This window comes from Penaeus japonicus, unplaced genomic scaffold (assembly GCF_977035675.1).
Source record: "Penaeus japonicus unplaced genomic scaffold, GWHDUDI00000001_assembly GWHDUDI00000031, whole genome shotgun sequence".
NCBI lineage: Eukaryota > Metazoa > Arthropoda > Malacostraca > Decapoda > Penaeidae > Penaeus > Penaeus japonicus.
In genome coordinates, this window is record NW_028234433.1 from 6193020 (window position 1) to 6219450 (window position 26431).

The following is a 26431-nucleotide window of genomic DNA, read 5'->3' on the forward strand; positions in this document are numbered from 1 at the left end:
AAAAACATCTCACGCGAAAGCTCCCCCTGATGGTCTAGATACATTTCCCCTAAAGTATTCCGAAGCAATGGTTATATAATAGACCGGAAAGAAAAGGTCTTCCTCACAGCTCTGTCACAATGCATTACATCTGGTTTCATCCGCGTAAGTGGCTGGAGACTCATGTGTCAGTGAGGTCTATGAGAGACCATTAGCAAGTGCTGAATGGAAGTGCGAGGCCCATAGTTCTTGTTATGCTGCGACTCCCCGCCCTGGGGAGTGAGAAAAGATGGGGAGGCTGAGCTTGGTTTATAGGAGAGGGAAAGGTGCTATTCTGGATATGATTTACGCCGTCCTCTCGATATATATTCACACTTTCTCTTTTGCGAAAACAAACACAAACATCCACAAAACCAATAGTTTTGGGCAGGGCAGATTTTGCACTAAGGTTTTAAACAAAGCGAGCCCTCAAAATTCACTATTTCAAAGTTTATAAAGGAAAAAGACAGACTTTATATGTTTTATTAAATAGTAATAGAAAATATATTTAAATAACATATAAATACTTTAGTTATCTACGACATGCAACATTTAAACAGTGAAATAAATTCATAAATAGGTGATACTTTTCATTAAACAATCTTAATACAACTGAATAAATAGAACTAGTAACAAAAGGAACACGTATATTCCTCATCGTAGTCATTAGCAATAATAAGATTCGTTCTCTCTCCCAATAGTTCTGCAGCCAGCGACCGGCCTCTCACCACATACATCCAGCTGCAACCTTGCTCGAATGGACATGAATATTGCAAAAAGCAATCGATATACATGTCGACTGTTGATCAAATATTTCCCCTCCTAAAAAATGTAGACGCTTTTCATTCTTCCTTTCAGGAAATTTTGCAATATTCTGAAATATCTGAAGCCTTTTTTTCCCCCAGATGAAAGATAGTGTCAAGGATATGTGACGATGGTGGCGGAAATAGAGTTGGTTGTGGCAGGGATGGTGGTGATGAAGTGGTGAAGTGGTGGTGGGTGGTGGTGGACTAATGAAAGAGATGGTGGTGTTGGTGGTGGTGGTAAAGGGGGGGTAGTGGAGTGGTGGGTGGTGGTTGGTGACGGTGACAGTGTAGTGGACTAATGAAAGGAGATGAGTATGCGGTGTAACTGGTGTTGGTGACGAATTAATGTAACAGTGTGGTGCTTGTGATGTGGTGTGGTGTGGTGCAGCGTGGTGTGGCGAGAGCCGGCTTTACCATATGAGAGACGAGTGAAGCTGACCACTTCCGGGAGACGCATCAGACGCAAACACCCCCTTCGACGCCATGGGAGGCGACGAAAGGAAGTAGTTGTCATTCAAGGTCATGCAAGAACTGGCATCGGCTGCCGTAGAGACAGTAGCCCTTTTGATGGAAGCTGAAGCACTGCTTGGTGCGATACATCGGGTGCTTCGGGTAAGTGCGGAGGTCGTGCGAGCCGTGGGCGTACAGGCATGACTCGCCATACCCGCAGTAGCCGTTGTACTGGAAGGACCTACAGAGTTCAGTCTTGTACTTGGTGAGGTCGTGAGGGCGCAAGGCGGAGGGCGTGGAGGGGGACATCGGCGGCGAGGAATGGCTGACCACGGAGCCGTCCGAGGAGTGTCTGCAGCTCGCCCGTGCCCAGGGGACCTGCTGGTGGCAGTCCTGGACACGTAGCGACTGGAGCAAGTCCGCAAGGTGAATGCCGTATTCAGACCAGCCGTCTTCGTTCTCTCTGGCTCCCACTTTCAGATTGGCTCCCATGTATCGGTCCTCTTCAGAGTCGTCGCTCCGGAGCGTGTTGGAGAAGACCAAGTCGTCCTCGTGCGTCGGCGAGGAGTGGACAGTGAGCCATGACGGCTCTTCGTTGCCGAGAGAGCTCGCCCTTCCTCGGCGCTTCCTCCTCCTGCTTCTTGCCGCGTTCTGCTTCTTGCACACGCAGCCGCTCGACCTTTGCCAAGAGGGAGCGATGAAGGTCTTCTCCTGTGCTTCGTCGTCCGAGCTCTCATTGTATTTGTCAAGAGCTCCATCGCTCGCAGGCAAAGACGCGCAAAGACCCCCCTCGTTCGCGTCACACGTGCCGTCGCTCCAGACGGTTGCGGAGTAGATCGGCGCCTTGTGGAGGATGTCCTGCACCACATCGAGGCCCTTCAGGTCCTCCCGGTCCACTTCCTGACACGTAATGCGATCAGCCTTGTTTAAAGTGTCCTCGTCGAGTTTCCAGTTATCCTGTGATACTGTTAGTAAGTCATTAGAAGTCGAACACAGCGAGACGATACAAGTTTCATCTACGCTCTCCACCGCTGGAGTCACCCGGTTTCGCACATGGCACTCACCCTCTCTTTTTATCACTGGCTTCCTCTGGCTCGCGTCAGTCGAAAGCTGCTGCGTCTCGGTCAGTTTCTCACTAAAGGCGCAGTAATCTACCTCGCACGACCTCAGTGTGCTTAGCAGGTCCACTTTCTCATGAAACAGTTCCGTCCTCAGGTCGCTCTCGTGGGACAACGCGAAGTCGAGTGCGTCCCGGTTATCCTGCGCTACGACCCTTTCGCTGCCGGAGCTCCTACGATCCTCAGGAGACGAGCAGGAGGAGAGGAAGTGACTGAGCTCTTCCTCGAGCGGCCTAGAGCAGGCGATGAGGTGGAGCTCAGGAACGGGATCGGTGGAGGTCTCGAGGAGCCGCCACGTGATGCTCGCGGTGCGGCCTCCGTCCTCGCTGGCCGGGCGGTAGTGCAGCGCCTCCAGCACCTGCGGGGCGACACACACGTCACGAGCGGGAAAGATACGAAACTGAATGTCGCAGTATATTAGGAAAAGGCAATAAAGTAATGGGCATACACACTGCATATGAGAATGAGGCAATAAAATAATGGGCACACACACTGCATATGAGAATGAGGCAATAAAATAATGGGCATACACACTGCATATGAGAATGAGGCAATAAAATAATGGGCATACACACTGCATATGAGAATGAGGCAATAAAATAATGGGCATACACACTGCATATGAGAGTGAAGCAATAAAATAATGGGCATACACACTGAACATGAGAGAAAGAATATAATAATGAAAATGTTTACATGATCACGGAAAGTTGGGCACACGTCTACTCCTAATATGCAAGAGAAAGATATCAGAAAAAAATAAAAAAATAGTTTCAGGACCAACACAAGCCTTCATACGAGCGGAAAACAATATCATAATAAAAAAGTAAAAAACACTGTAAAAAGAGGACTTACATAATGAGCAAGAAGCAAGTTGTATAAAAAAAAAATGTATTAAAAGGGGCTTCAGAACAACAAACATCAATAGATAATGAACACGGAAACGCGCAAACAAAACTAATAAAAATGAAAATACCGTAACAATCAAGAAAAATCGAAGGATCATACTAAAAATGAAACAAGTCTTCAAAAAAAAAAAAAAAAAAAAGAGAAAAAAACAAACAAACAATGAAAAAATGAAATGAAATATTGAAGCGCAAAAGATTAAACTGCTGTAATAAAAAGCAGGAAATGTTGTAATAAACACACTCAACAGAGCAGCTCTCCAAAAGAGACTCATCAATAACAAGTGCAGCTGGACTTTTTACATGCAATTTTTGTCCGCTCTGTGTGAACAATGCACCGCTCTCAATCTGATTTCCCCAGATTGCCTTGATTAATATCTGAATGTTTGATTTATCTTGCACGAGTCACATGATCTCCCTCCCCCCTACCAAACCATCCACCCCTCCTCCCCCTCCTCTACCCTCTCCCTTTCCCCACCTCTTGATTCTCCGCTTTTCATCTATCTACATAAAATCCTCTTCATCGTCGGGTATTTTAATTTTCTCTTTCCTCCCCTTGACGCGTCCCTCCTCCTCCTCCTCCTCCTGCAACGCCTATTCATCCTCCTCCTCCTCCTGCTGCAACTCCTATTCCTGTTCATCCTCCTCCTCCTCCTCCTGCAACAACTATTCCTGTTCATCCTCCTCCTCCTCCTACTGCAACAACTATTCTTATTCCTATTCATCCTCTTCCTCCTCCTCCTGCTGCAACTCCTATTCCTGTTCATCCTCCTCCTCCTCCTCCTGCAACTCCTATTCCTATTCCTCCTGCTGCTGCAACTCCTATTCCTATTCCTATTTATCCTCCTCCTCCTGCAACTCCTATTCCAATTCTCATTCATCCTCCTCCTCCTCCTGCTGCAACTCCTATTCCTATTCATCCTCCTCCTCCTCCTGCAACTCCTATTCCTATTCATCCTCCTCCTCCTCCTGCAACTCCTATTCCTATTCATCCTCCTCCTCCTCCTGCAACTCCTATTCCTATTCATCCTCCTCCTGCTGCAACTCCTATTCCTATTCATCCTCCTCCTGCTGCAACTCCTATTCCTATTCATCCTCCTCCTGCTGCAACTCCTATTCCTATTCATCCTCCTCCTGCTGCAACTCCTATTCCTATTCATCCTCCTCCTGCTGCAACTCCTATTCCTATTCCTATTCATCCTCCTCCTCCTCCTGCTGCAACTCCTATTCCTATTCATCCTCCTCCTCCTCCTGCTGCAACTCCTATTCCTATTCCTATTCATCCTCCTCCTCCTGCTGCAACTCCTATTCCTATTCATCCTCCTCCTCCTGCTGCAACTCCTATTCCTATTCCTCCTCCTGCAGCTCCTATTCCTATTCATCCTCCTCCTCCTCCTGCAGCTCCTATTCCTATTCATCCTCCTCCTCCTGCAACTCCTATTCCTATTCATCCTCCTCCTCCTGCTGCAACTCCTATTCCTATTCATCCTCCTCCTCCTCCTGCTGCAACTCCTATTCCTATTCCTATTCATCCTCCTCCTCCTCCTGCTGCAACTCCTATTCCTATTCCTATTCATCCTCCTCCTCCTCCTGCTGCAACTCCTATTCCTATTCCTATTCATCCTCCTCCTCCTGCAGCTCCTATTCCTATTCATCCTCCTCCTCCTCCTGCAACTCCTATTCCTATTCATCCTCCTCCTCCTGCAACTCCTATTCCTATTCATCCTCCTCCTCCTGTTGCAACTCCTATTCCTATTCCTATTCATCCTCCTCCTCCTGCTGCAACTCCTATTCCTATTGCTATTCATCCTCCTCCTCCTGCAGCTCCTATTCCTATTCATCCTCCTCCTCCTCCTGCAGCTCCTATTCCTATTCATCCTCCTCCTCCTCCTGCAGCTCCTATTCCTATTCATCCTCCTCCTCCTGCAACTCCTATTCCTATTCATCCTCCTCCTCCTCCTGTTGCAACTCCTATTCCTATTCATCCTCCTCCTCCTGCAACTCCTATTCCTATTCATCCTCCTCCTCCTGCAACTCCTATTCCTATTCATCCTCCTCCTCCTCCTGTTGCAACTCCTATTCCTATTCATCCTCCTCCTCCTGCTGCAACTCCTATTCCTATTGCTATTCATCCTCCTCCTCCTGCAGCTCCTATTCCTATTCATCCTCCTCCTGCTACTCCTGCTGCTGCAACTCCTATTCCTATTCATCCTCCTCCTCCTGCTGCAACTCCTATTCCTATTCATCCTCCTCCTCCTGCTGCAACTCCTATTCCTATTCATCCTCCTCCTCCTGCTGCAACTCCTATTCCTATTCATCCTCCTCCTCCTCCTGCAACTCCTATTCCTATTCATCCTCCTATACATCCTCCTCCTCCTCCTGCAACTCCTATACATCCTCCTCCTCCTCCTGCAACTCCTATACATCCTCCTCCTCCTCCTGCAACTCCTATACATCCTCCTCCTCCTCCTGCAACTCCTATACATCCTCCTCCTCCTCCTCCTCCTCCTCCTCCTCCTCCTGCAACTCCTATACATCCTCCTCCTCCTCCTGCAACTCCTATACATCCTCCTCCTCCTCCTGCAACTCCTATTCCTCCTCCTCCTCCTCCTCCTCCTGCAACTCCTATTCCTCCTCCTCCTCCTCCTGCAACTCCTATTCCTCCTCCTCCTGAACTCCTGCATTTCCTCCTCCAGCAATCTATCATCTCCTCCTGCAACTCCTATTCCTCCTCCTCCTCCTGCAACTCCTATACATCCTCCTCCTCCTCCTGTAACTCCTATTCCTCCTCCTCCTCCTGCAACTCCTATTCCTATTCATCCTCCTCCTCCTCCTGCAACTCCTATTCCTATTCATCCTCCTCCTCCTCCTGCAACTCCTATTCCTATTCCTCCTCCAACTCCTATTCCTCCTCCTCCTGCTGCAACTCCTATTCCTCCTCCTCCTCCTCCTCCTCCTGCAACTCCTATTCCTCCTCCTCCTCCTCCTCCTGCAACTCCTATTCATCCTCCTCCTCCTCCTCCTGCAACTCCTATTCCTCTTCCTCCTCCTCCTCCTGCAACTCCTATTCCTCCTCCTCCTCCTGCAACTCCTATTCCTCCTCCTCCTCCTCCTCCTCCTGCAACTCCTATTCCTCCTCCTCCTCCTCCTCCTCCTCCTGCAACTCCTATTCCTCCTCCTCCTCCTCCTCCTGCAACTCCTATTCCTCCTCTTCCTCCTCCTGCAACTCCTATTCCTCCTCTTCCTCCTCCTGCAACTCCTATTCCTCCTCCTCCTCCTCCTGCAACTCCTATTCCTCCTCCTCCTGCAACTCCTATTCCTCCTCCTCCTCCTCCTCCTCCTCCTCCTGCAACTCCTATTCCTCCTCCTCCTCCTCCTCCTGCAACTCCTATTCCTCCTCCTCCTCCTCCTCCTCCTGCAACTCCTATTCCTCCTCCTCCTCCTCCTCCTCCTGCAACTCCTATTCCTATTCCTCCTCCTCCTCCTACTCCTATTTATCCTTCTCCTGCAACACCTATTCATCCTCCTCCTCCTCCTCCTCCTGCAACACCTATTCCTCCTCCTCCTCCTCCTGCAACTCCTATTCCTCCTCCTCCTCCTCCTCCTGCAACTCCTATTCCTCCTCCTCCTCCTACTCCTGCAACTCCTATTCCTCCTCCTCCTCCTCCTCCTGCAACTCCTATTCCTCCTCCTCCTCCTCCTCCTGCAACTCCTATTCCTCCTCCTCCTCCTACTCCTGCAACTCCTATTCCTCCTCCTCCTCCTACTCCTGCAACTCCTATTCCTCCTCCTCCTCCTACTCCTGCAACTCCTATTCCTCCTCCTCCTCCTACTCCTGCAACTCCTATTCCTCCTCCTCCTCCTACTCCTGCAACTCCTATTCCTCCTCCTCCTCCTCCTCCTGCAACTCCTATTCATCCTCCTCCTCCAACTCCTATTCCTCCTCCTCCTCCTCCTACTGCAACTCCTATTCCTCCTCCTCCTCCTGCAACTCCTATTCCTCTTCCTCCTCCTGCAACTCCTATTCCTCCTCTTCCTCCTCCTGCAACTCCTATTCCTCCTCCTCCTCCTCCTGCAACTCCTATTCCTCCTCCTCCTCCTCCTGCAACTCCTATTCATCCTCCTCCTCCTCCTCCTGCAACTCCTATTCATCCTCCTCCTCCTCCTCCTCCTGCAACTCCTATTCATCCTCCTCCTCCTCCTCCTGCAACTCCTATTCATCCTCCTCCTCCTCCTCCTGCAACTCCTATTCCTCCTCCTCCTCCTCCTCCTGCAACTCCTATTCCTCCTCCTCCTGCAACTCCTATTCCTCCTCCTCCTCCTGCAACTCCTATTCCTCCTCCTCCTCCTCCTCCTGCAACTCCTATTCCTCCTCCTCCTCCTCCTCCTCCTCCTCCTCCTCCTCCTCCTCCTCCTGCAACTCCTATTCCTCCTCCTCCTCCTCCTCCTGCAACTCCTATTCCTCCTCCTCCTCCTCCTCCTGCAACTCCTATTCCTCCTCCTCCTCCTACTCCTGCAACTCCTATTCCTCCTCCTCCTGCAACTCCTATTCCTCCTCCTCCTCCTACTCCTGTAACTCCTATTCCTCCTCCTCCTCCTCCTGCAACTCCTATTCCTCCTCCTCCTCCTCCTCCTGCAACTCCTATTCCTCCTCCTCCTCCTCCTCCTGCAACTCCTATTCCTCCTCCTCCTCCTCCTCCTGCAACTCCTATTCATCCTCCTCCTCCTCCTCCTGCAACTCCTATTCATCCTCCTCCTCCTCCTCCTGCAACTCCTATTCATCCTCCTCCTCCTCCTGCAACTCCTATTCATCCTCCTCCTCCTCCTGCAACTCCTATTCATCCTCCTCCTCCTCCTGCAACTCCTATTCATCCTCCTCCTCCTCCTGCAACTCCTATTCATCCTCCTCCTCCTCCTCCTGCAACTCCTATTCATCCTCCTCCTCCTCCTGCAACTCCTATTCATCCTCCTCCTCCTCCTCCTGCAACTCCTATTCATCCTCCTCCTCCTCCTGCAACTCCTATTCATCATCCTCCTCCTCCTCCTGCAACTCCTATTCATCATCCTCCTCCTCCTCCTGCAACTCCTATTCATCCTCCTCCTCCTCCTGCTGCTGCAACTCCTATTCCTCCTCCTATTCCTTCTGCAACTACTACTTCTACTCCTCCTGCAACTCCTCCGCGCGTAGAGTCAGACAAGAGATCGAGGCGATTAAATTCGCTCGTAACTTTAGGCCTCCGCCCTGCAAGGAACCTCTTCGGATTCGCATTAAGAGCGCCTTGACGATTCCTGATTCGTCTTTGAATCCGGGGGAACGGGCATGCTAATGTCGCCTACTTTTGCGGTTTTTTTTTTACTTTTTTATTAAAAGTGTATTGCTTTGTTTATCACCTAATTTTATATTCCGCACAACTTTTCCGTTCATTTCAACACAGGAATTAGTAGATTTAGATACATAATGAAAGGAGTTCCTAATCTATGACCCTTATTCCGTACATTCGCAGTATTCTTATAAAATCTAAATTTTTAATAACCTTGATAAATATTTTATTACAATAGCCGTGGCGTCTTTAGTTCGTCTTTGAATCCCCAATAACAGGTGTGCTAATGAGCGCTGGGTTCGTTTTATTCACATATCTATTACTGATATTACCTTTTTATGGGGGGGAGAGTCGCTTATTTAAAGAGTATGGTGAATCCATCATAAAAAAAAATACATTTCGCATTATTGTTGTATGTCAATTACTCGTTGCATAAGTATAACATATGTATATTCTCTATCTATGCACATGTGAAAATAACTAAAAATCTGGTTTCAAAACACGACCAAAGATCTTTAACGAACCGCCCATAACCCCTTTATCTCCTCGCCCGCAGCCCCTTTATCTCTCCACCCGCAGCCCCTTTATCTCTCCGCCCGCAGCCCCTTTATCTCTCCGCCCGCAGCCCCTTTATCTCTCCGCCCGCAGCCCCTTTATCTCTCCGCCCGCAGCCCCTTTATCTCTCCGCCCGCAGCCCCTTTATCTCTCCACCCATTGCCCCTTTATCTCTCCACCCATTGCCCCTTTATCTCTCCACCCATTGCCCCTTTATCTCTCTGGCCAAAGACCTTTAACGATCCGCCCATAGCCCCTTATCTCTCCAGCCAAAGACCTTTAACACTCCGCCCACAGCCCCTTTAGCTCTCCAGCCAAAACCCCTTAACACTCCGCCCATAGCCCCTTAACACTCTTCCCATAGCCCCTTAACACTCTGCTCATAACCCATTTATCTCTCCACCCACAGCCCCTTTATCTCTCCGCCCGCAGCCCCTTTATCTCTGGCCACAGCCCCTTTATCTCTCCGGCCAAAGCCCTTTAACGATCCGCCCATAGCCCCTTATCTCTCCGCCCACAGCACAGCTCACGAGCGTTCCCTACTGCAGCGTGGCCATCGCCCTCTCCTTCATTCTACGCAACGCTCGACTCCAAAGGTCTCGCCGTCGTGTTGGTTGAGCACACACTCATGCGGCTTCTAATGGATCCAATATATTCTGGATGGTCGTCCGCTGGTCGTCCCGGGCCAGTGTTGCCAATTGCGTTTCCCTGTTCGTTGTTTTTTCAGTGTCGCTAAAGGCTTTTATCTAGTTCTTCATTGCGAATGGGTTTCTAAGGTAACCGCCCTACCAAATATCGTTAAGTGTTAGTTGTCTGGTTGCTCTGCAGTGGTGCCAATGGCGTTTGGCTGGTTGTCCTTCAGTGTTTCCCAAATGCTTTCGTCGGGTTATTCTTCAGGTAATGCTTTTCAAGAACGAGCTCAAACTTGGACACAGTACTCCAGGGCATACAAGAGATGTGGAGACGAGTTTGAGGACGAATATGAAGTACGAGCAGTATTAATGGTTTGATAATTGATCTCCCGACGCCAATAGACTGTAGATTACGTTAATATATTGTCAGATCTTATTTTTTTTCTTCAAGGTTGCCACTTGACCATACCTGGTTGTTTGTCCGCGTTGACAATGGTTTTGAATAATAATCAATCTTCTAATACCTAAATGGTAATTAAAACGTATACTTTATCGAAACATAATAAAAAATGAGGGTTAACACCATCGTAATCACCATCGCTAACCAAAGACCGAATCTCCATTTACACGTGAGCGCACTCAGTTCAAGAGAGATAAATCACTTTCAACTAAGTTCTAGGTAAATACAGAAGAAAAATGATAAAAATCTATTGAGAGTTTCGGCATAACGGTGAGAATAACAGAACATGTATCAAATATCTGCAAAGCTTAAATAAATCGAAATGCCAAGAGTTCAAAGATCTCGTTACTGATTAAAGAGTGTGCCTGCTTCTCCCCCCCCCCATCCCGGAAAAAAACGCATCAATAACCAAACAGATTTTCATGAAAAATTTGCGGAGTCAGAAAAAATTGAAGGAATTTCATAAAGTTGTATTTTTTACCTGGATTTAAAACTGAAGTTTATTTTGTGTGAGAAAAGTGTCAAAGTATAACCAACTATTCTACTTTTACCAAAGTTAAAATTTCGCTTTGAAATATTATGTCTGACATTTAGTGTAGGATTTTTTTGACGATTCCATTTTCTATCATATTATTTCATCTCTATACAGATAGTGCCGCATTTTAACTCACGACTTGACGTTAGTAAGCATAAGTATTTTAGGAAAAACTATTTTCTCTAGAAAACAAAGACAGCAAACAAGGCGACTGATAAAAACAAAATCGAGTTGGAATGCAAAGTACGAGGAGGTCGCGGCGATGAACAAAACCACGAAAGTAATTCAGACGGAACACAGGCGGCGAGCGCCACGGGCGGGGAAGACTCACCTCCTTGTTGGTGATGGAGCACTTGAGGATGCCTTCCTCGGGGTCGTGGATGAAGGAGCAGCGGGCGCCGTAGCGGCAGGATCCCGTGTGGTGGTACGACTGGCAGTTCCTCGTCTTGTACTTGCCGTGGCGGGACGCGCCCCGCAGCTGCACCAGCCCGTGGGCGTAGTTACACCTGCTGGTACGAGCAGACTCGTTTCAATGGGGTGTACGGGGGCAAGCAGGCATACATACGCTCGAGCAAAGTCTACATAAAAAAATCAGATTCAGAGAACACGATGACACATACAAGGGTACGCACACGCTCACTATAAAACAGTCACATCCACACATACAAGTGCACATACACACACAGACAACCACACGGACATACATCGGCACACGCAAATTTGATTACGAACACTGTAAAAGGAAAGCATAAAAAAGTCCTTCGGTAAAAAAATATGCAGTCACCTGTCCATTGCATTTATTCCCTATGGATTTCACCGTTGCCAAGCCCACGTTCATAGCGCAAGGAAGCGACGTTGATTAGGTTTTAAAAAGGGTGCAAAATGATCAACTATTGGTGAGAAGACGATGATAACAAGAATATGTAAAAAGAATATTAAGAACTGTTAACTGTAATGAAAATGTCCAGCTACTATGCTTATAGATCACCTACATGCAAATAGAGAAATTTTGTTTCGTTCTGAAAACTATTGTAGATTATATCTAAAAAGAACTTATAATTTACCCGCATGGATATTCCAACAAATTCCCGACGAATATTAAGCAACCGCTGTAATTCACAGTCTGTTACGGGAGACGCAAGCACCCCCCTCCCCCCTCCACCCGTAATTTATCTGCATAATCAACAATCTAACTAAAATAAGGGAGAATTAAAGCAAATCTCAAATAAAAAAACAACTCTTCCAAAGGTCTTGTGTGCGTGCGCGTGCGTGTGCGCGTGCGTGCGTGCGTGCGTGCGTGCGTGCGTGTGTGTGTGTGTGTGTGTGTGTGTGTGTGTGTGTGTGTGTGTGTGTGTGTGTGTGTGCGCGCGCGCGCGCGCGTTTGTGTGTTTTTTTAATGTGCTTGCATGTGTATCTATATATGTTAGTGTGTATTTCTATTTGTGAAGGAACAGAGAGAGAGAGAGAGAGAGAGAGAGAGAGAGAGAGAGAGAGAGAGAGATAGAGAGAGAAAGAGAAAGAGTGAAGAGAGAGGAGAGAGAGAGAGAGAGGAGAGAGAGAGAGAGAGAGAGGAGAGAGAGAGAGAGAGAGAGAGAGAGAGAGAGAGAGGAGAGAGAGAGAGAGAGAGAGAGAGAGAGAGAGAGAGGGAGAGAGAAGAGAGAGAGATAGAGAGAAAGAGAGAGAGAGAGAGATAGAAAAAGAAAGAGAGATGAAGAGAGAAAGAGAGAGAAAGAGAGAAAGAGAGAAAGAGAGAGAAAGAGAGAGAAAGAGAGAGAAAGAGAGAGAAAGAGAGAGAAAGAGAGAGAAAGAGAGAGAAAGAGAGAGAGGGAAAGAGGGAAAGAGCGAGAAAGAGAGAGAAAGAGAGAGAGCGAGAAAGAGAGAGAGAAAGACAAAGAGCACAAGAGAAATAAAGACACAAATAAAAGAGTTATATTCTTGGTACTTTTCGACAAGCGAAATAACCACTGATTCCATCAATAAAGAGTAATTGTATAAATCAAATTCCAGCGCCGCTGACGCATCCTATTAAGCGCCTGATTGTATGATTGTCGAAAGTATGAAAAGTGACGGATGTCATCTCGACTAATACGGCTCGAAATGAAAGCTTATCAGAATTAACAGATAACTAGAAATTATTCTCATATTCACATCTAAAACACCAAATGACATGTTTCGTAATAGATGCTGTATATCAATTTAACAACTTAAAACGATCCTGTTGGTACAGACATTTTTGACAGTGTGCCCTATGAGTGCTGAAATTCTCGCCCTAAGAAAAGAACTGAGCCTTCCTTCAATCCATAGTCGTACCACACAAACTAAGACCACTCTCTGTACCAGGCTCATGTAGCTACGACCCACACCAAACTTCCTATGCCTTGTCAAACGAAATTATGTATGGAGTAGTGCAGCCCCGATACTACAAACGATACACTCCAATTTAGAATGGCGAAATTCTACATAGATTATCTTTAGTTTCAACTTGTGGAACACATACAATCTTAACATTCCTGAAATAAAGCTTTCTGCACATTGGCACAGTCTTTTGTAATTTGTTCATATCGGCAACTGATCAAAACCCGAAAACCATGAACTTACCTCATGGTGAACCTCCACTTGCAATCTGCTATAATGCTTTCACTGATCCTACAAGTCTTGCCTTTGATATAATTGGTGATATAAAATGGATTCAACTAACATGAAAAAAAACATAAATATGAGGCAAACACTGTGATGCAGCCCCTCAGGCTGATGGCCTTATACATCCATAGAACCAAAGCCAGTATGGATAGACGTTGAAGCTTCTTTCCTTGGCTTTTGTAGACATCCGCTGTTTTGTATATAAACTTTTCAATTCAAGTTGGGAGTATTTCTTCTTTTTCTTTCTTCTTATATGAATGCATCTAACAAAAAAAAAATGTTTTTTTCACAACAGATCTGATGTTTTGTTAAGTCCGTCATTTTTATTCGAGCCGACAATTCTGACAAAAATTACTATTCATAAAACTTTTCTTGTTAACAGGAAAAGGTCTTCAATGTGATATAATACACCAGATGCACATGCAGATTCTAGAAAAATGAAGATAAAATCATTAAACAAACCAAAATGACATCACCCTTGAAACACATCAAGAAATCAAACAACCAGCCTCCCCCTCCCCCTCCCTCTCCCCCTTCTGTAGCCACGCCTACAAGCACTTCCCGTGTAATCCATTAAGGCAATTTGACTTCCATCTGGGGGCGCTGGCTGTGTACCTTTCACGACCAAAATCCTCGCCTGAAAGCCATGCATTTCAGTAATCCACGACACGCGCTCAATACCCCCCCTCCCCCTCCCCTTCGACCCTTTCGAAATGAGAAGGACACTGGACGGCGACACAACTTCATCCCGGCCCGGCTAGTCAGTGGCGCTATCTGATTTTATGTGACCCAAGTTTCTGAACAGCTGGATGCTTGTAGAATATTCGGGGAATGGGGAGGTGGGGGTGGCAGGGGTACAGGCGGGGGAAAAGGTGGTGTTGGTGGGGATGGAGTGGGAGGAGAGAGGAGGTGGAGAGAGGAGGAGAGAGGAGGAGGAGGAGGAGGAGGAGAGAGGAGGAGGAGAGAGGGGGAGAGAGAAGGAGAGAGGAGGAGAGAGGAAAGGAGAGAGGAGGAGGAGAGAGGGGGAGAGAGAAGGAGAGAGGGGGAGAGAGGGGGAGAGAGGGGGAGAGAGAAGGAGAGAGGGGGAGAGAGGAAGAGGAGAGAGGGGGAGGAGAGAGGAAGAGGAGGAGGAGGAGGAAGAGGAGAGAGGAGGAGGGAGGGGAGGAGAGAGGAAGAGGAGGAGAGAGGAGGAGAGAGGAGGAGGAGGAGGAGAGGAAAGGGAGAGGAGGAGGAGGAGTAGAGGAGGAGGAGAGAGGAGGAGGAGAGCGTCGAGAGGTAGAGAGGAGGAGGAGGAGGAGGAGAGAGAGGAGGAAGGAGGAGGAGAGAGAGAGGAGGAGGAGGAGGAGGAGGAGGAGGAGGAGGAGAGAGGAGGAGGGAGAGGAGAGAGGCAGGATGGAGGAGGGGAGAGGAGAGAGGAGGAGGAGAGGAGAGAGGAGAGAGGAAGAGGAGTTGAGAGGAGGAGAGAGAGGGATAGAGGAGGAGGAGAGAGGAGGAGTTTTATGAGTAATATGCCGAGTGTGGGAGAGGTGAGGAGAAGGAGAGGAGGAGGAGGAGAGGAGGAGAAGGAGGAGGAGGAGGAGTGCGGAGGAGGAGGAGGAGGAGGAGGAGGAGAAAGGAGAGAGGAGAGTGTGTGAAGGAGGAGGAGGAGGAGGAGGAGAGAGGAGGAGGAGGAGAGAGGAGGAGGAGAGAGGAAAGAGGAGGAGGAGAGAGGGAGGAGGAGGAGGAGGAGAGAGGAGGAGGAGAAAGAGGAGGAGAGAGGAAAGAGGAGGAGGAGAGAGGAGGAGGAGAGAGGAGGAGGAGAGAGGAGAGGAGGAGAGAGGAAGGAGGAGGAGGAGAGAGGAGGAGGAGAGAGGAGGAGGAGAGAAGAGGAGGAGGAGGGGGAGGGGGGGAGAGGAGGAGGAGAGAGGAGGAGGAGAGAGGTATCGAGGAGGAGAGAGGACGGATAGAGAGGAAGTGTGGAGGAGAGAGGAGAGAGGAGAGAGGAGGAGGAGAGAGGAGGAGAGAGGAGGAGAAAGGAGGAGAGAGGAGGAGAAAGGAGGAGAGAGGAGGAGGAGGAGAAAGGAGGAGAGAGGAGGAGGAGGAGAGAGGAGGAGGAGAGAGGAGGAGGAGAAAGGAGGAGGAGAAAGGAGGAGGAGAGAGGAGAGAAGGGGAGGAGAGAGGAGGAGGAGGGGAGAGAGAGAGGAGGAGGAGGAGGAGAGAGGAGAGAGGAGAGAGGAGAGAGGAGGAGGAGAGAGGAGGAGGAGAGAGGAGAGAGGAGGAGGAGAGAGGAGGAGGAGAGAGGAGGAGGAGGAGGAAGAGGAGAGAGGAGGAGGAGAGAGGTGGAGAGGAAGAAGAGGAAGAAGGAGGAGGAGGAGGAGAGAGGTGGAGAGGAAGAGGTGGAGAGGAAGAAGGAGGAGGAGGAGGAGGAGGAGGAGGAGGAGAGAGGAGGAGGAGAGAGGAGGAGGAGAGAGGAGGAGAAGGTAGTAGTAGGGGTGATGGGGGTTACAGGGGGAGAAGAGGCAGTAAGGGTGAAGGTGGAAAAAGAAAAACATGAGAACATCGACTGGGTTTCTAAACTACGGGATCAACTGCTTTCTGCACGACGTAACGTTAAAAAAATAAAAAGAATGAGACTCGTCACATCAGCAACAATTAAGAGAAGCGATACAGTGATAAGGACAATGGTAATATTCATCAACCTCTACTAGCATAACCTATTTATTTCAGCAAATAATTCTATTCGAAATTCGAAATCCAACACTCACAGAATGCACATCCTTTCAACAACCCCCCCCCTCACACACACATACACGCACACAAACTCTGAATAAGAGCTGCAATGTGTCTCCCATTACACAGGGAATCAGCAAATGTCACAGCCACGTGTAGAGTCCATCTCAGACACATGCAAGGGGAACCCAACACCACGAAGATGCGTTGTCACTGTCAGACGTCCCTTGATTAACTGGTGATGTCAGGGCATCAGCGAGGGATGCCATCGCCCCCTTCCAGCCCTCGCTCCGATCAGGAGAAAGGGGAAAAGAGCAAATAGTTGAGAGATTACTGAAGAGTGAGAAATGGTGAAGGTGATTTATTTTCTGTATTAATTTCTGTGAGTTTATGTTTAGAGTGGTTAATGATTTTATTATGCTTGCTTAAGTTACTTTGATATCATTTTTCCTCCACTTGTATATTAATTTGGTATTTGCTATTCGTCAGTTCACTTTCCTAACATTCCCCTGAAATAAACTATCTTGCCGAGTTATCAAAACAACTCTATTTACATTTCTATTCACAGAACGTCGTGGAAATTCACGGGGAAGTAAACAAGCGTAGACGCAAAACACGGGAAGTCAAGCAGGCGTAATAACCAACCAGATATACAAAACAAACAACCCTTCAAGGACTACACACATACACATACACACACACGCACACAATCACACGCACACACAATCACACGCACACACAATCACACGCACACACACACACACACACACACACACACACACACACACACACACACACACACACACACACACACAATCACAATCAAACGCACACGCGCGCGCGCGCACACAGTCAGTCAGAGTCACACAAACACAGTCTCACACAAATACACACACCTACGTACACACTAGTCACCCACACGCACACACCTGGCTCCGTATTTGCAGACGCCGTACAGTTGGTAGGACCTGCAAAGCTCCGTCTTGTACTTGTCGGGATCCAGGGGAACGAACTCCTCTCTGCCGAGGCCGCCGAGCCTGCCTCCTCCCCTGGCCTTCCGCCGGTGGTCCTCCGGGCTCGCCCTATGGAGATTCTGCCTGGAGGAGGAGGACGAGGTGGTCCTTGGGCGCTTTGTAAGGGCGAGCCAGCGCGCCGACGGCTGCGGGAGGCAGGGCGGCTGCGGAGGGCGAGGGAAGAAGTTTTTCGAAGGGTAGGCGGGTGCGGAGCTGAAGGAGCGGTCGTGGAGGGAGGGGAGGGTGAAGGACTGGTCGAGAGGGGAGGCGGGGAGTCGGAGGGGGGATATCGGCAGCGAAAGGTCCTGCACAGGGTATCCTAGAGTGTTCCAGGGAAGTAGGGCCGATACTTGAGGGGCTTCTAAGGGCGTACTGCATGTAGGACCCTGAAACAAAAGAAACTCTTGACGGAACAATAATTACAGACAAACGTTGAAACAATAGGCTACAGCAAGAAGGTCGAGGCAGTATCAGAAAGAGTCGGTCCGAGGGAAAGGTTTGGGGTGAAATCCTGGTTGAAGGTGTGATGCTTTTTTTCAAATCATCTATAGACTTTGGGACGTCATCCTTGCAAATCATTCACTACATTTATGACGACATTTTTACAAAATCTATTATCTTGTGTATTTCCCAATACATCACAGCATACTAAAATGTATAACTATATTTTTAAATTGTTTCTGTAAGCAAACTGGGTAACTGATATGACTGAACAATTTCTAAGTATTAACGAAATGAATCTGCATTATTTTTTTACTTAATGCGTCATACGCCTACCTTAGAAACAAATAAAAATGTATTGTAGTGATTATTTTCTTTTCGTAATCACATTAAAAGGAGGAAATAAACAAAATATCCATTAACATTAACTTTGGAACGATATTCAGACTAACTACAGAAAGAATAAAACCAGAAAATTCCAAGTGAAATAGGAAAAGTGCGCCGCCAGACTATAAGCGAAACATCTCCCATAAGCAGCGTTCCAAAGTGCTTAGCCGAGGCCCGTATGGTCTCCGTGCAAACACCGGCGGTCAGGGAACGCGCACGGGAAGAAAGACGGTCTGTTTAACCAGCGTGTTTACCTTCCTTTGCTGCTGAATCATTTCCATACACGGACCTCTCCTTTCGTCTCCCACTCCCTACCCACCTCTCGTCTCCAACAAAAGCGGTGCTGGTATCCCTCCTTTTAACCTTTTCCTACCTGCGATTGCCTGTCTTGCCAAGGAAAACTAAGAATATTACTAGTTATTGCTAATTGTATGATTGGTAAAAACGGGGATAATAATGTCTAGAATGGTAATAATATCAGCAACAAAAGGACACCAATGATGATGATAATGACAACAATATACTACTACAACGAACACCGTCAATGGTGATAATATTACTACTATTGATATTGCAAGAGATAAAGCGATTTCTGCAACACAGGTTCCGCCATATCCCGAATCGATAATAATCGTAAAAAGACCAAGTGCTGACTTTCCTTAGCGCAATTTGCTCTCTCTGGTCCTGGATTTGACACACGCGAGCTGCAACAACCTCGTTAATGGTAGTTGCCGCAGTGTTGTCGATGCGAACGGAATTTAGTGCTGACCTGGACAATACTGAAAGTTTGCGAGCGCTAATATCGGTGGCGATGAGGCCTGCTGTTTGCTTACGACCCGCAAATCCTCGGGAAATAGCGCATCTAGCGGAAGGTGACGTCGGTAAGATCACATCTAGCGGAATTCCTCATATGACGTCAGCTGAATAAATACAACTAAGGATTTTGTGGCGGCATTAACCCACTAACAGCACATCTGATGTATATTGTGCCATTAATAGTACATACATCTACAAGGAACTAAGCAGAACATGGACATCATAAAATATCTAGGGAAAATTGTAATGTCATTTATAGCCGAACTACGGCGACAGTAATGGCACGACTATCGGAACTTCATTCGTAGCACAAGGAGAAACTGATATCGTGAACAGCACATCTAGGGGAACAGCAAGGTCACATTACATCCAAAGGAAGCAATATTGTTGTTGACCCTTCTTGAAGGAAAATATGACATCAGAGATCAAAGATAATGTCCTGTCCTGGTACTGTTCTTACTCTGCGATGTAGAAGACATTGATATAATCAATAATACATCTGAAAAGGGACAATAACTTCATGAACAGCCACAGACAGGACGGCGTTATATAATTTACTTATAACAAGAAATATGACGTTATTTACCCGTTGTAGACGGTGATCGCTTTGTTTAAGTGAACGGATGGATGGGCACCAGTGTCACTTGCGGGGCACTCCAGATGGATTTATTTTGGCGAGTGAGCTTCACACGACGTATCGCGACTTTTCGCGCCATGTCATGTACTCGTCATAATAGTAGAATTATATTGTGTTCATTTGTGTGTGTTTTACTATTTTGTGAGATTTTAATGTGTCATATGATAGTGTTTAATCAATGTTGTAGAATAGTAAAATTATAGTAAAGGTCCATATCAGTTCATTATGTTATATATATGCTCATTATGATAGTAGTTTTCGTTTCATGGGACGACAAAAAGCAACTTTTTTGTATGTGTGTACTTCCGTTAACAAATACGAAATAAATAACAATACCCAATTAAAATAAATGAAGAGATAGGGTAGAGGGAGAAGACCTGTGCTTACGACAATGAGTGCCACAGCACAAAGCACCCATACTGACACAGAGGCACATTACAAACAATGCACATGGACTGGATCACCTTCCACTTCTCGTTCTGCCTGCACATCCTTCATCACCGGTACTTTAGAGCAGGAGGTCGGCATCGTGCTGTACCATCAGTATCTAAATATAGTGCTTGGTAGAGGTAGAAGTTCGGCAATTATAGTAATCATAATTGCAACTAACATCACCAGTCACTAAATAGAGTTATTACTCATAGTTTGATAAATAAATAGAGCGATCCACCCTCCCCAGACGTCAACTGCATCATGCCACTCGTTGTCGTCAAGTCAAAAACTCGTGCGGCATGCATTCCATGCCACCCGACCTTCAGGGGTTAACGCGGTTAAATGAAACACTAGCCCTAGAAAATATCATCACTAATAAGAATGATGTGAGTAAAGTAACGTCACAAACACACTTGGGAACTAGACCACATTCCCTCAACATTTAACAACATTAAAGGTGACATTATATTACATGTTCGAAACAATTGCGTTGCTCAAATATTTAAAAATATGCAAGAAATTAGTAGTTCTCGAACTGGGAAGCAGTGTATTTTTTAGAAGAAATGGGGGGGGGGGTAAATAATGATAATTTACCATCAATAACACGCAATGCATATAGAAAAAGGCTTACGACACATTACTGAAATTCGGAGTTTTTAGATTATCTATATAATTTGAAAAATGCATTACATTTGTCATCATATTAATAATTACCTACTGCTCAGAGATTATTTTCAAAGGAAATTATACAAATACTGACATCAAATAAGAGAAATTGGATCAATTTCAATTATTTAAAGTCACGCTTTACAAGTCCGAGCAGAATACGTTTTCTTTAGTGCGCATCCAAAGAAAACGGTAAAATGTTATTGGTAACTATAATAAATGGCTCTATTTTATTCTGGCACGTTCAGATTCTCTTGTGCATAGATAAAAAGTAAAATGTATTTTAACTGTACCTCATATTAAAATCTCTTTTCTTGATAGCGATTCTCGTAGCTGTCTAATATACTATTGTATATGTATAGGTATGATTTCAGGTATTTGACTTTTCATTTAATATTACTAAAACATAATTACAGTGCATCACTTGTTTGGGGCATTACTACCACTAATTGCTATTGGTGTCATTTTCATCATTCCCATAATTTTGTTTTAGTACTTTTAAGAGCATCATCATTTATACCAGTTATATTATAATTTTTAATAATCGCACTTTTATAATGAATTCTTACTACATTTCATAACACTTTTGACCATTATCGAAAAAGTATATATAGTTTAACATTACAAAAATGGCATTAGAAGCCTATTCATTTCTTGTTTATTAATGTTAATAGAACAAACCTTCCATGTACGTGTTATATCATCAAATACTATTCCAAATATTTTAATCTAGGAAGCATATAAACTTGACATTTATAAGTCTAGAAATAATTATTGTTGTCCCTTTACGTCGAAAAAAATAAATATATAAAAACGTAGTTATGTCAATTTCTTTCGGTATATTGAAATGTATCATAGCAGATATAAACAGACACAAGAAAAGGAAAAATGATAATTCTTCGTAATAACCAACGATGATGACAAATCTACCGAAACAAGAGAAATAATTATCATCAATTACAAATAATCTGGCGAGAAATTGGAAGAAAAAAAACTCCAACTACACCTCCTAGATTTTCTTTTGTTTGACGATATAAAATGTGCTGGGGACTTCAACAAAATAGTAAATCGCGATCTACAATACATAAAAAACGTGATGCTAAATAAACAAAACAAAAACTTGATATACACTTGGTGAACATGTACAATTGCTTTAAAAACCAATTTCTGTTTTTCAAATATCTTTTCGATGGTGTTACTTGACAATTTGAAAATAAACTGAATAAAAGAATATAAAGTCTAAACATTATATAAAGCATTTAGCATCCTACTGTCGGGTGCAACATCTTTTTCTTAAGGCAGATTTAGGAATATGATAATCTCCATAGTATCGAGAAATCATTACTGATTATGAAGCCCAGTTTTGCACAATCAGACAAAAAATAAAGCAACCAATGATATAACACTAATGTAAATCAACTACTTCCCCATTTAAATTTACTAAAACTGCGCATCGCAAAGAGCAAGTGAGTTATTTATTAAGCTATTCATCTGATTAAAGTCTACACTGTTCCGTATACTGAATTCCAGGTTCCCAAGCAAACGAACAGCACTCCATAAATACCTTCGGCGATTCTAGGGGCTGAAGGGAGAGGGGGTAAGAGTGGTAGCTAGGAGGGGCGTAGACAGACTGGTGGTGGGGGGGGCCACGGAGCAGCTTGTCCAGCGCTGCCGCAGCCTCCACCAGGGACATGCCGTAGCATCCACGGCGGTCGAGATCGTGTTCCTGTAGAAATGGAAGGAGGGCCCAAATCGTCAGAGGGGCGGGGGTATATGTGTGTGTGTGGGGGGGGGGGGGCGTATTAGGGGGGGAATTTATTGATTGAGCGGGTGAAGGAATCAATTTCCTCCTCGCGAAAGTAATAATTTTGCTACCAGTGACCGTAATAGCATGGTAGTGAGTGACAGTGATGTTTTAAGGAAGGTAGGAGGGTGACTTGCTGTAGACAGTGGCAGTTCCAGTTGTAGAGTTGCAATGGATGTGAATATGCACTGCAAGAGATCCTTAATCATATTTAATTTCCTTGGGGGTCTGGAGTAAAAATGTTAGCGAAAATACATTGTCAGTCATTAGGAAAGAAAGAAAAGCGAAGTGGAATGGAGAAAAGCAGGACTATCCACACACAACACAAGTCTGCCACGAAAACTTAAGCCATTACGGCAAAGGAAAAGATTTTGTACATAATTTAAGACGAATCGCACTTTCAAATAATTCAAACATTATTTTAATAAAGGCTATTTTTGATACAAACTTGTAATATATTTACTTCTGCATTGGCTTCTAGGTTTGGTGAATTACAACCAGTGGTGACGGGAAAGGGGAACCGAAAGGAAAAGGGAGAGGGGGACAGAAAGGTAAAGGGACAGGGGGACCGAAAGGTAAAGGGAGAGGGGGACCGAAAGGTAAAGGGAGAGGGGAACCGAAAGGTAAAGGGAGAGGGGGACCGAAAGGTAAAGGGAGAGGGGGACCGAAAGGTAAAGGGAGAGGGGGACCGAAAGGTAAAGGGACAGGGGGACCGAAAGGTAAAGGGACAGGGGGACCGAAAGGTAAAGGGACAGGGGGACCGAAAGGTAAAGGGACAGGGGGACCGAAAGGTAAAGGGACAGGGGGACCGAAAGGTAAAGGGAGAGGGGGACCGAAAGGTAAAGGGAGAGGGGGACCGAAAGGTAAAGGGACAGGGGGACCGAAAGGTAAAGGGACAGGGGGACCGAAAGGTAAAGGGACAGGGGGACCGAAAGGTAAAGGGACAGGGGGACCGAAAGGTAAAGGGAGAGGGGGACCGAAAGGTAAAGGGACAGGGGGCCAGAAAGGCAAAGGGAGAGGGGGACCGAAAGGTAAAGGGAGAGGGGGACCGAAAGGTAAAGGGACAGGGGGCCAGAAAGGCAAAGGGACAGGGGGACCGAAAGGTAAAGGGAGAGGGGGACCGAAAGGAAAAGGGAGAGGGGAACAGAAAGGTAAAGGGAGAGGGGAACAGAAAGGTAAAGGGAGAGGGGAACAGAAAGGTAAAGGGAGAGGGGGACGAAAGGGAAAGATAAGGGGAGAGGGAGAGGGGGACGAAAGGGAAAGATAAGGGGAGAGGGGGACGAAAGGGAAAGATAAAGGGAGAGGGGGACGAAAGGGAAAGATAAAGGGAGAGGGGGACGAAAGGGAAAGATAAGGGGAGAGGGAGAGGGGGACGAAAGAGAGGGAGTGGGGGACGAAAGGGAAAGATAAAGGGAGAGGGGGACGAAAGGGAAAGATAAAGGGAGAGGGGGACGAAAGGGAAAGATAAGGGGAGAGGGAGAGGGGGACGAAAGGGAAAGATAAGGGGAGAGGGAGAGGGGGACGAAAGGGAAAGATAAGGGGAGAGGGAGAGGGAGACGAAAGGGCAGATAAGGGAGAGGGAGAGGGGGACGAAAGGGAAAGATAAAGGGAGTGGGGGACGAAAGGGAAAGATAAAGGGAGTGGGGGACGAAAGGGAAAGATAAGGGGAGTGGGGGACGAAAGGGAAAGATAAGGGGAGAGGGAGAGGGGGACGAAAGGGAAAGATAAGGGGAGAGGGAGAGGGGGACGAAAGGGAAAGATAAGGGGAGAGGGAGAGGGGGACGAAAGGGAAAGATAAGGGGAGAGGGAGAGGGGGACGAAAGGGAAAGATAAGGGGAGAGGGGGACGAAAGGGAAAGAGAGGGAGAGGGGGACGAAAGGGAGAGATAAGGGGAGAGGGAGATGGGACGAAAGGGAAAGAAAAGGGGAGAGGGAGAGGGGGGAGAAAGGGAAAGAAGAGGGGAGAGGGAGAGGGGGACGAAAGGGAAAGAGAAGGGGAGAGGGAGAGGGGGACGAAAGGGAAAGATAAAGGGAGAGGGGGACGAAAGGGAAAGATAAAGGGAGAGGGGGACGAAAGGGGAAGATAAGGGGAGAGGGGGAGGGGGACGAAAGAGAAAGATAAGGGGAGAGGGAGAGGGGGACGAAAGGGAACGATAAGGGGAGAGGGAGAGGGGGACGAAAGGGAAAGATAAGGGGAGAGGGAGGGGGACGAAAGGGAAAGATAAGGGGAGAGGGAGAGGGGGACGAAAGGGAACGATAAGGGGAGAGGGAGAGGGGGACGAAAGGGAAAGATAAGGGGAGAGGGAGAGGGGGACGAAAGGGAACGATAAGGGGAGAGGGAGAGGGGGACGAAAGGGAAAGATAAGGGGAGAGGGGGACGAAAGGGAAAGATAAGGGGAGAGGGGGACGAAAGGGAAAGATAAGGGGAGAGGGAGAGGGGGACGAAAGAGAGGGAGTGGGGGACGAAAGGGAAAGATAAGGGGAGAGGGGGACGAAAGGGAAAGATAAAGGGAGAGGGGGAGGGGGACGAAAGGGAAAGATAAGGGGAGAGGGAGAGGGGGACGAAAGGGAACGATAAGGGGAGAGGGAGAGGGGGACGAAAGGGAAAGATAAGGGGAGAGGGAGAGGGGGACGAAAGGGAAAGATAAGGGGAGAGGGAGAGGGGGACGAAAGGGAAAGATAAGGGGAGAGGGAGAGGGAGACGAAAGGGAAAGATAAGGGGAGAGGGAGAGGGGGGCGAAAGGGAAAGATAAAGGGAGAGGGGGACGAAAGGGAAAGATAAAGGGAGAGGCGGCCGAAAGGGAAAGATAAAGGGAGAGGCGGCCGAAAGGGAAAGATAAAGGGAGAGGGGAACGAAAGGGAAAGGGAGAGGGGGACGAAAGGGAAAGGGAGAGGGGGACGAAAGGGAAAGGGAGAGGGGGTCGAAATGGAAAGGGAGAGGGGGACCGAAAGGGAAAGGGAGAGGGGGACCGAAAGGGAAAGGGAGAGGGGGACGAAAGGGAAAGGGAGAGGGAGATGAAAGGGAGAAGGGACGAAAGGGAAAGGGAGAGGGAAACGAAAGGGAAAGGGAAAGGAAAAGGGAGAGGGAAACGAAAGGGAGAGGGAAACGAAAGGGAAAGGGAGAGGGAAACGAAAGGGAAAGGAAAAGGGAGAGGGGGACGAAAGGGAAAGGAAAAGGGAGAGGGGGACGAATGAACGTAAGGATGGAATAGAGACACGGTAATTTTTTTCTCTTCAGGAAAATATACTGTTTAAGTAATATATATTGTATTTTTTCCCTACAAGCTCAAGTAATGTATAATGAAAAAATAAGTACTCGAAATAGGTATCCATATAACAGAAAAACAATTAAAAATGAAAATAATAAATGCTAAATGACCGGGTATCAGTCTACCTCCAACTCCAGTAGCTATCGGATCCTATACTGGAGTATGACAACAAGCAAACAACAAATCTTTTACTAGTAACAATTTGTATTTTATTTACGATAAAATAGTTATCTTTACTATGTTATATCTTACTCCTTAAAAACATTGACATGTCTGATTGTTCCTATTTTTACTTACTAAATAAAATTTTCAGCATTCTGAAATGTTTTGTTTATTGGCCTATCTCAATGACGTAATCGGTGTTCGATTCGTCCGTGACCGTTATTGCTTGAAAGTTCAAATACCTCAACAACCCATAAAACGCGTAACAGCTTCCATGGATTTTGGGAGTTTTCATTCATTTGAGTCATAGGGTTCTTTGTTTTCGCACATTCCCAAATTGTGATAAACATTTTCTCCTTTGTTTACAGTCAAAGTCACCACTGACCAATCAGAACAACCTGAAAGAAATCTCCCATCCAGAAAAAAGGAAGGAAAGTAATGAATTCAATCCCTAAACGTTAATTCCATTACGCCTATCGAATTTAGCCTTCGTATGTACCTGGTCTCAATAAAATCTTTTCCAGGCTGCGGGATGCCGAAGGGTGGACTCGCCCAGTCCGGGATTCTCAATGTCGCTCCGCTGAGACTTCGCGACCGTCGTCGACCTCCTCGCCATCTTCACCCGGAACTATACAAGGGCTCCCGGAGGAAAGGGG

The 26431-nt window shown here is 46.7% G+C and overlaps 1 protein-coding gene across 2 annotated transcripts; it reads right to left on the bottom strand.

Moving 5' to 3' along the window:
• Positions 1-485: 485 nt before the first annotated feature.
• LOC122262261 (uncharacterized) lies at positions 486-26431 on the bottom strand. Of its 2 annotated transcripts, none has more exons than XM_043030235.2 (5): positions 26275-26431; positions 22106-22267; positions 17079-17548; positions 11132-11306; positions 486-2750 (listed from the first exon to the last, which is right to left on the bottom strand). In XM_043030235.2, exons 2-5 carry the CDS (start codon positions 22232-22234, stop codon positions 1335-1337), a joined length of 2190 nt encoding a protein of 729 aa, XP_042886169.2. In that variant the 5' UTR covers positions 22235-22267; positions 26275-26431; the 3' UTR covers positions 486-1334. The 2 variants fall into 2 exon arrangements, with proteins under 2 accessions (XP_042886169.2, XP_042886168.2); XM_043030234.2 differs by having other exon boundaries at positions 11132-11309.